At 35.4% G+C, this 13,024-nt stretch overlaps 1 protein-coding gene across 1 annotated transcript in view; it reads left to right on the forward strand.

Annotated features, from left to right (window-relative positions):
* The window catches only part of LOC140434647 (uncharacterized), a 147,433-nt gene that overhangs the window by 87,962 nt on the left and 46,447 nt on the right, over positions 1 to 13,024 (forward strand). The window contains exon 2 of the mRNA XM_072523060.1: positions 3,406 to 3,747. Within this exon, the coding sequence (XP_072379161.1) occupies positions 3,406 to 3,747 (342 nt within the window). The remainder of the gene's footprint in view (positions 1 to 3,405; positions 3,748 to 13,024) is intronic.

Genomic DNA, 13,024 nt, shown 5'->3' on the forward strand with positions numbered 1-13,024 from the left:
TTTCTCACTATTACCGGGTATTGTTACGTCACAAGTAGTTATTAAGCTGATAACGTCTTCTTTGTCTTCATGAAACGGCAACTCTTCACCACTGATCTCGAGAACTCCATCTTTGACATTCAATACAGCCCCAACTTTCCTTAGTAAATCCATCCCCAATATGAACTCATCGGAGATCTCTGCAATTAATACTGTATGTTTCACTGTGGTCTGGCCAATGGATACTGACATATTAGCCTCGCCATATGTATTAATTATCTCACCAGTTGCTGTTCTAAGCTTTACTGTTGCAGGCAATAATTTAAGATGGCCTCGTACTACTTCTGGCCGTGCAATAGTTCTCGTTGCACCTGTATCTACCAAAAACGATCTACATTTATTATTGATACGACCCTCTATGTACAAGCTATGAATTCCACCTGAGGACGTAATGTTCACAGTTACTATGGGGGCTGTGTTTCTCGAGGTCGGCAGTTGCCCCTTGTTGTCGACCCGTTCTAGTTTTCCGACTGTTGTATCATTTTCTTGCAATTACGGCGAATATGACCTACGTCACCGCAATTCCAACATCTGGGCTCGCGTCTCTTCGGCATCGTGTTACGAACTACTTTTCGTACCATTTCTTCCAGACGTTCATCGTTTGGTTCGTCGCCTTCTTCAATGGTTCTTACTCGATGACTCCGTGAAGTTTGACTGGCTGTTTCATGTTCCAAGGCAATAGCGAGCGCTTCATCTAGAACTTTTGGTCTTGCTAGTCGTAAAGCTTTCTGTAATTCACTTTCTTTTAACCCATTGACGAAGGTATCTACAGCAATTTCTTCTAAAATGTTGTCTGGTACCTCCGGATAAGCCAACCGCACTATACGAGCAACATCTGCTTCAAACTCTTGCAAATTTTCACTTGCTCGTTGAATTCTACTTCTTAGTTGCGCCTTGTAGACTTGTTGTAGATGGGCATCTCCGTAACGTTTGTCTAGTCGAGTGAACAAGGTCTGGTAACATTTTTCTTGACCCTTAGGAATCGATCTTAGGATATCTGCAGCATCACCTCGTAAAGCAGCAGTCAAGGAAACAGCTTTTTCTTGTTCTGTCCAATGATTGGCTGTCGCAATAGCTTCAAATTGTCTAAGGTATATGGACCAAGAAGACTTTCCATCAAATGGTGGCAATTTGAATCTCATATTATGTGTCGTTTCGTCTCTGGATAATCCTTCTTTCACTACCGGATCTAAGGCTATTGTATTAACTGGTGGTAGTACTTTTGTGTTAGTTATCATGGTCTCTAATTGCTTGATCTTCTCTTCTACGTCTTCTATCTTGTCGTTTACATTTTTCTGTATTTTATCAAATGTTTTAGAAACTTCTTCAAATTTTTCATTGTTCTTTTTAGAAGTTTCTTCCATCATTTGAGAAACATTTTCAAATTTCTCGTCGAATCTTCGAGATACATTTTCGAATTTCTCATCGAATCTTTTGGAAACGTTCTCTAATTTATCATCATTTTTTTTAGAAGTTTCTTCAATTTTTTTAGAAGTTTCTTCTATCATTTGAGACGTTTCATCGAATCTTTTGGAAACAGTCTCGAATTTATCATCAGTTTTTTTAGAAGTTTCTTCTATCATTTGCGACGTTTCATCGAATCTTTTGGAAACATTCTCGAATTTTCCATCAATTATTTTAGTTAAAACGGCTTCGTCTGCTGACTGGAACTGGAATGTCTCTGGGTCTTCTCCATTCTTGTTGAGAACAGTCTTCAGTCGTTCTTGGAGTATCTTCTTGGACCCGCTGCAGTCTTCATCGCGTTCTTCCAGTTGCTCACGCAACTGTTTTACCGAAAGTTCTACTAGCAGCATCTTTGGTCAGGCACACACGTACTTTTTTAAATGTTCTTTCGTACAAAGGTCACTACCGAACTACGCGAATTTTCCCGACGAACAATACTTTTCAAAAGTTCAAAAGTCTTTTTCAAAAATCACTGCTGAATTTATTTGCAAATCTCACACCGGACACCAACTGTAGCGAGATTAAATAAAACGAGCGGTTCGAATTTATATAAACATATTTATTTATAACTTTACAGTTCGGTAGTATCTTAACAACTAACTTACTTCTAACATTGTTACCTATATATATACTATAGTTACTACGTTCGAGAATATTCTGGCGTTGTCCCACCTCTAGTTCGCCTACGTGACCGGTTATTCTCTCTCGCACACGATACACGGAGAAGCTTCTGGAAGGGTATTAGAGATGCAATGCAACCGTTACCTGGGCCATGCCGAGAGCATGTTTGTAACAATAGCTTATACAAAAATTATAACGCTTACCTCACGGACATTTTCGGGAAGAACAACACGTAATTCACTGTGTGGTAAGAAATGGAATGGCGCGTTGTTTTTTACGAAGCAAGCTTATCTATGTCGACAATCGTCGATTGCGTCATCTCTCAAGAATAGACGATTTAGCAAAAAAAATTAATGTTTACCTGATGTAAAACGCAATTCAGTTATATAGGGACGCATAAAAAGTATTGCGTTCTGAATTAAATAGAATTTAAAAAAATAGGTACTTTGGATCGTTACAATATGAGGTACTAAACAAGTGTCAGACTCGTAATGAGCCGCTCGTCTATTACCTCATATGGAAAGCATCGGTTCTATTTACAATTTCGACTCCGGTCCGTAGCTCTCGCAACGAATTCTACATCCGTTTATTAGCTTTCTAATAATGAAACAAGAAAGATAGCCTGGGTGAGAAACATAGGTAATGTGTAATGAGCCAGTCAAGCTCGCAGAATTTCTATGATAACCAGTATGGTTTACGACACTACTTGTACACCTTATTATATTTTTTCTTGATCTTTCTTTGCTCTGCGCTCTGTCAAAGCGGTGTTTATCCCGGTGTTTCCAGTCTCGGCACCCATCGCTCTTTAATCAAAAGTACCTATGTGCACATTGTTAATTGATATACCGATTACGTCTGCTATCTATCATCCACTACGATGTGAGCTTTTTTTAATCATATCTGGTCAGTAGTTTTGACTCAAGTTGTTCAGTTCAGTTCTTAATCTTAAAACTAATATATTTCTGGTTTTTGAATAAACAAAACCATGACTTTGTGTCTCACCAATATCTTGCTTCGTTGGAAAAATTGCGTCCTCTGTTACACCGTGTTAGACCACATAGTTATCAAATAAATATACAATCCTCGTATGTAGTTGTTTACATTGAATTTAAGACTTAATGAAAAGTAGACATGGGAACAGTATATTTAATTGTTTAGAATGAGAGCAACTTTTTATAGAAAAATCTATGTCCAATAGATATATACAAAAAATGTTTAATCTTAATTATTTATAAATTATATTTTATGGTATTAATTTTTAATACTTCATTTTTGTTACAGCCTTAAGTACTGCCCAAGTAACGGACCCTTACAACAAATTAGCTGATCATTGGTTCAATAAATGTAACAACGAAACAAAACAAACTCTGGCCTTCGACAAACTTTATTCGAATAGCGTCGAATTCAAGAGGTACTTGAAATACACCTTCAAGTTTATCCCAGGAGAGAAGAAAATATTTTGTGATAGAGAACGTGACATTCTAAAAACCAGGATGAAGGAACTAGCGAAAGACATGAGACCTTGTCTGCCTCAAAAGGAAAAGTTTTTTGAACAATTTATATATGACAGCTTCAATGAAATCTTGCACTTTTTGTGTCATAATAACGGAGAACACATCGATGGTAAGTAAAGACATTTTATGGTAGGTTAAACTAGTCAATTATTATCGATTAAGAAGCAAATAAAAGAAGTGCGGTCACTTTACATGAATTTTTTTGCACACCTTTTTGTAGTTAAGCTCCCGTGTTAATGCTATGGGCTTAAATATATTCAGTCGATAAAATAGTGTTTGCCATATACAGTGTGTTTTATATAGATCGGACATTATTGGACTTATTGCAGGTTTCAAATGCAGTAGCGCGAATTTCTTCGAAGAGTAATGCCTAACCTAACGAATCAGTGGCGTTACCAAAAATCTTGACATATAATCAAGATAGAGTGACTGCTGCAAAACAGTCGCGTTTCCCCAGTGCGACAGACAAAACTGACGCAAAGCAGTCCCTGCATATCCATCTAATTTACCGGGCTTATTGAATACGTGACCTTTTCATTAGTCATTTAGGTCACGTGGTCGATAAGCCTGGCAAATTTCAAAGAGATGCAGGGACTGCTTTGCGTCAGTTTTCTCTCTCTCACAATAAACATAATGTATTAAAAAATAATACTAGATTATTAGATTAAATGGAGCAGCCAAATTAAAAAAAAAACTATACATATTTCAATAAACATAATAATATTGTATCGTCGCCATCCCGTTTTTTAATGGCAAAGTAAGTTGACTGATATAACACCGAAAAGATTTTTTCTTCTACTTTTAAAAAATGCTATATACGTGACATAGTCATGATATAGAATAATGAATAATTCATTAAATAATTGAAGAGAATTTATTCAAAGTGCAATGTTAAACAAATGCATTTTAGTAGTAGGCATTAACCCTTACGGTACCAACCTTTTGTTAGAAAACTATGGTTGTTTTTGTCAACTTATTTGCATTCGAGTATATTTTCCATGACAAGTCCTAATTCTGACTGAAACAAATGACGACGATTACTTTTACTATTACAAATTGTATTACTATTGAAATTACTATTGAAAAATTGAGAATAAATAGGGAGTACGCATTGATATATCCGAGTGAAAAAAAAATGAGAGTGGCCATCTTCGCGTCGATCGCTTCGACGTATATTTTCTCGCCATCTGGTCTAGAGTATAAACACCTCCTTTAGTCTCATTATAAAAAATATTGATATCTGATTTATTTTTGTATTCACCGCTTACATCATCAGAATGCTGGGTTGATAGAAAGAGAAGCATCTTTGTAGGCTTCTGACGTGTTGCATAAGTACGAAGAGTAACTGGTGGGTTTCCAGACTTGGATCTGAAAATGCAAACATAATTATATACAACTACTTTCCTTTCGTTTTCTGGTATACGTCTGCGATTTTGTTGGAGATTGCCAAATAAAGTCAAACCAAAGTCTTTGTGGAGATCTGCAACCTCCACAGAAGTGTAGTGTGTTACGTCCAGAGTTTCGAACCGGAGACAGCCATCTTTTTACTATTTCCCGTGGACCCATAGATGCTAGTGTGCTGCCTTCATATTTTCTGCATAAAGCTCCATACACAAAACAGTAACGAGTTAAACAATCTGCAAGTATTTGTATGAGAACGCCATATTTACCAGGCTTTTTTTTTCATGAAAACTTTGAACGGGCATCTGCCTCGAAATAAAGATAACATTTCGTCTGTTACGACGTTCATACCTGGTGTAAAATATCTCAAAAATGTACCGTTCAGCAAATTAAACATTTTACGTGCAAGGGTGCAAATTTGTCTACCTGTTTCCTCTCAGCTTTTGTGGTTATATCTTAAAATTTTTGTCACTTCTCGGAATCTGTTTCGACCAATCGGGGCAATATAAGATGATCTGCTGAATTTTTGAGACCACAAATCGTGATAATCTAATTTGGTGTACTCATTAGCTCCAATCAAAATGAAAATACCAAGTATAGCTAAAATCTCGTTATCATCTGTTTATGACACGTTGGTACGCTTAGCTTCTTTATTGGTATGCCGCACAATATTTTTCAGTATTTCCGGAGTAAATTTGGGATTTTTATGAAAAAAGGAATTATACAATCGGATGTAATGCAATGCTGTGAATACTTTTTAACCCACACTTGGTCCTTTTAGGGTTAAAATAGGAAATAGCACCATAGGTACAAACTGTCAAAAGTCATACATATTTGAAATTAGATTCCTACATACTTTAAAAAGTCTTCTTCTTCTTCTTTAAGTTCCATCTTCTATTGAAGGTTGGAAATCATCATGGCTATGCGGGCTCTGTTGACTGCCGCTCTAAAAAGTTCTGCACTACTGCATTCAAACCATTCCCTTAAGTTCTTAAGCCAGGATATTCTTCGTCTTCCCACATTTCGCTTTCCTCGGATTTTGCCTTGCATAATAAGTTGTAATAATGCGTATTGTTGCTCTCTTATCACATGTCCTAAGTACTCAAGTTTTCGTCTTTTGATAGTTAATATTATTTCCGCCTCATTTTCTATCCTTCTAGTTACTTCCACGTTTGACTTTCTTTGAATCCATCATATTCGTAGGATTCTTCTGTATCACCAAAATTTAAAGGCGGCCAACTTATTCAGATGGACTTGTTTTAGTGTCCACGCTTCCAAGCCATAAAGAAGAGTAGAGAACACGTAACATCGAAGCATTCTCAGGCATAGTTCTAACCTTATATACCGACAACAAAGAAACTTTTTAAGTTTAATGAATGATGCACGTGCTTTAAAAAGTAGTTAAGTATAATCTAGTAAGCAAACTTACCAGAAAAAGAACGAATACAAGTATCAATATTAACTGTCATTCTTTTCAACGAATTAAATCCCCAGCTCCCTCCTATAAGTAGATCCACACTGTCGAGAATATTAAAAAAATTAATGAAACCAGTTGATTTGCAGTATCGTTCAAAATCTGGTAGGCCGAAAACTGCAACTATTGATGACAAATCATTAAAGGTCCTATTAAACCTTCAGGAAAATTCTAAACTATTACAACTGGAACTGGCAAGGCATTATGGTATTTACAGAAAGGCAGTAGGTACAATGCATTTTACATAGAGATATTTTTCATCCTTACAAAATTGAAACTAATCAAGAAATATCTGAAGATGAATTTTATCAACAATTAGAATTTTGTGAAAATTTAACAGAGAAAATAAGGATACAAAACAATTTCTTAGATTTTTTTATTCATTGATGAAGTCATAGGCTGATTAAATGATAACAACTGCTTACAAAATACTAGCAAATATTCTCTACTAAAGGCTACAACTTTATACAGTGGGCATAGTTGGAAAATACCAGACCAGATTTACTCCAGAAAAATCAACAATTGACCAGATTCATTCAGGGAGGACGTTTTTTGTATCCAACTGTCAAGGAATTGTGTGGAAAATTTGAGAGTGGAAGTGAGGAGGCAAGTGATAAGCTGCGGCCAGGTGCATTATGTACTGCATCAACAGACAGGAATGTGGCGTGTGTGAAAGGCTTGATTAGAGAATATCGAATTTCAATCAGAGCAATTTTAGAAAGCGTGAATTTAGGGTCTGTCCATAGTATCGTAAACAAACTGCGTTACTGCAAAGTTTGTGCACAATGGGTTCTTCATCTTTTGTCAGAGGACCAAAAAAGCTTGCGAATGGGTTTATCTTTGCAGCATCTCACGGAATCAGGCAAAACTGTAATGATTTTCTTTCGCCAATAATAGCAGGCGACGAATCTCGGAGTCATTATTTTGACCCATTAAGTAAGCTGTCATCGATGCTATTGAAACACGCAAATTCTTCGCCACCAAAGAAGTTCAAAGTTCAAAATTCTGCAGATAAGGTCACGTTACCATTTTTTTTCGGCCATGAAGGACCATTGCTCATAGAGTTTACAGAACTAGAGTACATGCCATCGCAAACCTGTACGAGTATAATGAAACTTTGAAGAAGCTCAATCAAGCAGTAAGACGAACGATCAGGGAAGCTCTCACGTGATATCATCCTTTTGCACAACAATGCTCGGCCTCATGTTGCCAAAGTAGTGAAAGAAAATCTACAATGAAAAAAATGGAGGATAATTGAGCATTAACCCTATAGTCCCAATAGCCTTGCGATTTTCTCATATTTGGGCCACTGAAAAAAGCGTTAAAAGGTAATCGTTCTCATTCGGAAGAAGAGGTAGAAAATGCCGTAGAAGAATTCTACGAACAACAGCCACAAGCATTATTTAAGCAGGGGAAACATCCGTTGGTAAAACAATGGGTGTGCCTTAATTATAGTGGTAATTATTTGTAGATATCATCATCATCATTGGCTCCACAACCCATGGTGGGTCTTGGCCTGCTCAAGGATAAGTCTCCATCTTCTCCTATTCTTCGCTTTGGCTTTCCAGTTTCGTACTCCCAACATTCTCAAGTCTTCCTCCACCTGATCCCTAAATCGTGCTCTGGGTCTGCCTCTCCTTCTCACTCCATCTATTCTTTGGTTATAAATTTGTAGATATACTTGGCAATATTTTTTATGAACCAAAGATTGATTTCAATTGAACAAGCCTCGTAATAATATCCACCACAGTTTAAATATTAATTTGATTATTTTTGAACATATCTAGGAGCACCAAAATTTTAAAAGTGTGTATATTTTGAATAGAGGAAATAAATTAGTACCTTACTCTAGCCATTAATCTCTGCTAACACGAATTAGCTGAAATAATAAACAATAATTTCAAAATAAAATAAAAACTGTAAAATGTGTCCTCCAACAGATTCTACTTAGTTTGTTGCTTGCTCTTTTAACCTATATTATGGAAAATAGTACTAAAATATTCGTGGTTAATAATCTTACTCCTATAATGGTGATATATCTTATCTACCCTGCTGATATGTGAACTCTCACGTAAGTAACGGTATCTATAATATGCTATAGCCCAAGTGACCAAATGGATATTATTGCCTATCACTTTATTTGTCTGTTTTTTAAAAACTTCTTTGAGTACCATGCCCAAGTTTTAGGCGTGGGTAGCTTCCATGACGATTTGTCGATATCGTTCTCAATCTTGCGCGGCATGTAATAATTCATCTGCTGATAAGCCAGTCCATTGACGAAGGTTTCGGAGCCATTGGTATATCTTCCTACCAATTCCTCTTTTTCCGTCGATCTTTCCGTTGAGTATCAACTGCATTATCCTGTATCTGCTTCCTCTCATTTATGCTCCAGATATTCGAGTTTTCTCTTTTTTATCATCTTTATTAAGTCGCCTTCACCTTGACCTACTCTGTTCAAGACTTTTCTGTTTAAAATATGTTGAACCCTTTTAAGAACAGTGGTATGTTAATTGAAAAAATTTAATTCTGATGTTATGAAGTCCTACGTTTTGGAAAATTCTGGTTTCTGATAGTCGTGTGTAGTCTTAACTATACAGAATCCCACATAATTGATATTATTACAATGTTAGAATCGTTCAAAGAATTGCATGGCTACGAATGTTTGTTTTTTATAAAACATTTATATTTATTCAAGGTCGACAACTAGAAGTGATTCTTATTGTAGAAAACAATCAAGTATTTTAGTTAACCAGCACAACATCAAACACAATAAGTTATTTGGAAATTAAATATATAAATGTATACTAAAGATGATGGATGATGTATAAGTATTAGGAAACAAGAAACATAAAATATACAAACTATTTATCAGGAAACGGTTAGAAAATAATTTAAAATCTATATAGCGTTTTTAGTTATCGATTCTACTATTTTATTGGATATTTTGATGTATGATATAATGCTTTCTCAAAATGAAAAAATAGCTAAATAACAATTCGTCTCTCGCATTTTCTCATTAGCTTTATTATGCTTTTCATTAATCCAAAATGGTTATGGAACATTTCTGGTTATCCACATATCTTCTCCCATATTTTTATTTAGTAGATAAAAGGCTTATGGTCTTATACTTTCTGCACTGTTAAGTCTTCCGAACATATTTTATTGAACGGGATTGATCAACAATCAATTTTATGCCCTTGCAACTTTCTAGTTTTATGACTGTTATCGATATTTAGATGTCATGCAGTCCAACATATTCGTTATACTGAATAATGAGTCGATTTTTCGTACCATTGTCTCTAGTTTTCCATGATGTTCTTCTTCTGATAACACCACGTTTACATTGCTTCTTTCCCTGTATGATCAATACTCATATTTTTCGGTACTTAATCAGTTATTTTATTTGGTACATCCGTCTAAGCACCTCATTTCTGACTCTGTATATCCAGGATAATTTTAATAGTCGCCTGTATACGCACACCTCAAAGGCTTCCAAACGTTTCAGCATAGTCTCATTTCATTTCCGCGGCCTTACTGCTGTTCTAGAAATAATCAAAACGATCTAAAATATTTATCAAAACAACACAATAACAGTAAAAGTGGAAGAAGAACTAACCGACCCTATTGAAGCTGGCAATGGGATAAGACAAGGAGATTCCCTGAGTCCTCTATTGTTCAACCTGATTGTGGATGAAATAATAAAAAAAGTAAGAACTAGACAAGGATCGCAAATGGGAGAAAAACAACTTAATTAATCTGCTATGCAGACGATGCAACACTGCTCTTTCAAAGTGAAGACGATTTACAACGTATGCTGCACCAATTTAATAAAACTGCCGAAAATTTAACATGTTAATTTCCCCAAAAAAGACAGAATCCATGGTTACAATAGCAAATTTACTAAGATGTAAATTGGAGCTGGAAGGTCAGATAATAGAACAAGTGATGGAGTTTAAATATCTAGGCATCACATTATCTAGCTACGGAAAGCTCGAAACTTAAGTGGAAGATCAAGTGAATAGAGTAAACAGAGCCACAGGCTGCCTGAATGAAACAATATGGAGAAATAAAAATATCGGAAAAGAAATTAAAGGCAAAATTTACAAAACATTCATCATACCAATAATGACATACGAGGCAGAAACGTGACCTGACACAGAGAGGACAAAAAAGATGTTAGAAGCAGCAGAGATGAAAACATTTAGAAATTGATGGCAAGACACTATGGGACAGAGCTAGAAGTATATATATTCGAAGTAGATGCAAGGTGGAGAACATCAAGAACTGGGTAAGAAATAGAAGAGTAGAATGAAACGATCATATAAGCCGAATGATAACAAATAGTGTAGTAAAGACGGCAACAGACGGTTCTCTAATAGGACGACGATCAGTAGGAAGACCACGAGAACGATGGAACGACAACTTACTGGAGGCACAAAAGAAGAAGACATGTTGAGGAAACGAAAAATAGAAGTAGATTATTATTTTAATGGAAATAAGCCACAATTAAACTTTAAAATAAGTGTATTGACGTTTCAATTTCCACTTCGGAATGTATTTTGAGAACGATTTCCGAAGTGGAAATTGAAACGTCAATAAACTGATTTTAAACTTTCAATTGGAGCTTATTCCCATTAAAATAGTAATTACTTTAAGATGCCACAAGAAAATAGCTTCAGAACAGAAGTAGAATATTACACCACTTTTGTAGAACTTTTGAACGAAAGCAAATTTTATCAGTACATACTTTCTAATGTCCATACTATAGTTTAAAATTCCTTTCTCTCTAGGCATTCATTTTAGGTCCGCACATTTCTCCCATGAAAGGTAACCTGTCGAGTAATCATAGTCGTACGCATTTCAGGTATTCGTAAGGCGTAAATTGAAATTGCAAATAAAAATATTTTTTAATTCTTGTTGTGTTGTATCGTAATGTTGTTGTGCTTCTGATAATATTAATCCACATTGAGTCAGAATTATGTTTTTTTTTTGTATTCAGAGAGGGAGATAGCTTGGGACTAAATATAAAGACAAATAAAACAAAAGTAATGGCTGTTACACGTGCACCAAATGTCGACATTAATATTTGTATCTATAACAAACATATAGAACCAGTACAAAGATTCCAGTATCTTGGTTGCTGGATAACAAACGATCTTGACCACGAGGTCGAAATACGTGCTCGTATAGAATATGCTAGGTTAGCATTTCAACGAATAAAAAAATTCCTAGTAAACTCTACGTTATCGTTGGATATCCTATACCAATTTATAAAAATGTTTATTTATTCCATATTGCTATACGAAGTGGAAACATGGACTCTTGGAAATACAAGTATGAGGCGTATAGAAGACTTTGAGATGTGGGTTTTTCGAAGGATGCTAAAGATCTCTTGGACAGAGCACGTGACCAACAACGAGGTGCTAAGAAGAATGGGTACTGAGGGAGAACTCCTAAATATTGTAAAAAACAGAAAAACGAGTTATCTAGGACATATTTACAGAGGAGAAAAATACAACTTCCTTCGACTTATAATGGAAGGAAAAATGGAAGGAAGAAGAGGTCCAGAAAGAAGAAAATGCTCCTGGTTGAAGAACGTAAGAGACTGGACAGGCATGGACACAAATTGGATACTAAGAACAGCTCAAGATAGAGAGCAATTTTGTAGTTATAGACAACCTTCAGTAATAGAGAAAGCACCTTAAGAAGAATACCTAAGCATATCAATATTAGCAATGTATAGCAATACTTTAATCGTGTTGAGTGAGTCAGTATTTCGTCTTATATTTATATTATACAACTATTACATCAAACCAACGAATATAAATCGTTGATCAAACTGAATATTTACAAAACAATCATTTGTATTTGTTGTCACGGAAATGAAATGCAATCAGCAACAACGATATTGTCGCTTTATTAGCACTCATATTTTATTATCGTAGTATTATGTGATTATAATCGTATATTTAACATAAGCTTGTATTATCAACTTCATTGATCAGTTCTTTAATTTTATCCAAACATGGTCATTTAACTATGCCTAATCATACCATAAATAATGTAAATAAAGGAAAATTTAAAATGATAAAAATGTAAAAATATAAAATCAAGAACTGTATCGTGTGACTCCCAAATCAAATCTTTATTTTATATTTTTTACTCTAAAATCATTAATCAATACAGACACTGTGATAAGTAATCCTAGCTTATTCGTTTGGATTGATATCATCATCATTATCATAATCATCAACCTATATGCGTCCACTGCTTGACATCGGTCTCCCTCAGATCTTTTCATTTGTCTCTGTCTTGTGCGACTTGCATCCAGTTACCACTAACACGCTTCAGGTCGTCAGTCCATATGGTTTGTAGTCGTCCTCTGCTCCGTAGTGTTTCTTGTCTTGGTCTCTACTCGACGTTTTGTCCATCGGTTGTCTGATAATCTGGCGACGTGTCCTGCCCAATTTTACTTTAGCAACGTGATTTTTTCGATAGCGCCTGGTGTTTT

Source organism: Diabrotica undecimpunctata, chromosome 2 (assembly GCF_040954645.1).
Source record: "Diabrotica undecimpunctata isolate CICGRU chromosome 2, icDiaUnde3, whole genome shotgun sequence".
NCBI classification, from domain to species: domain Eukaryota; kingdom Metazoa; phylum Arthropoda; class Insecta; order Coleoptera; family Chrysomelidae; genus Diabrotica; species Diabrotica undecimpunctata.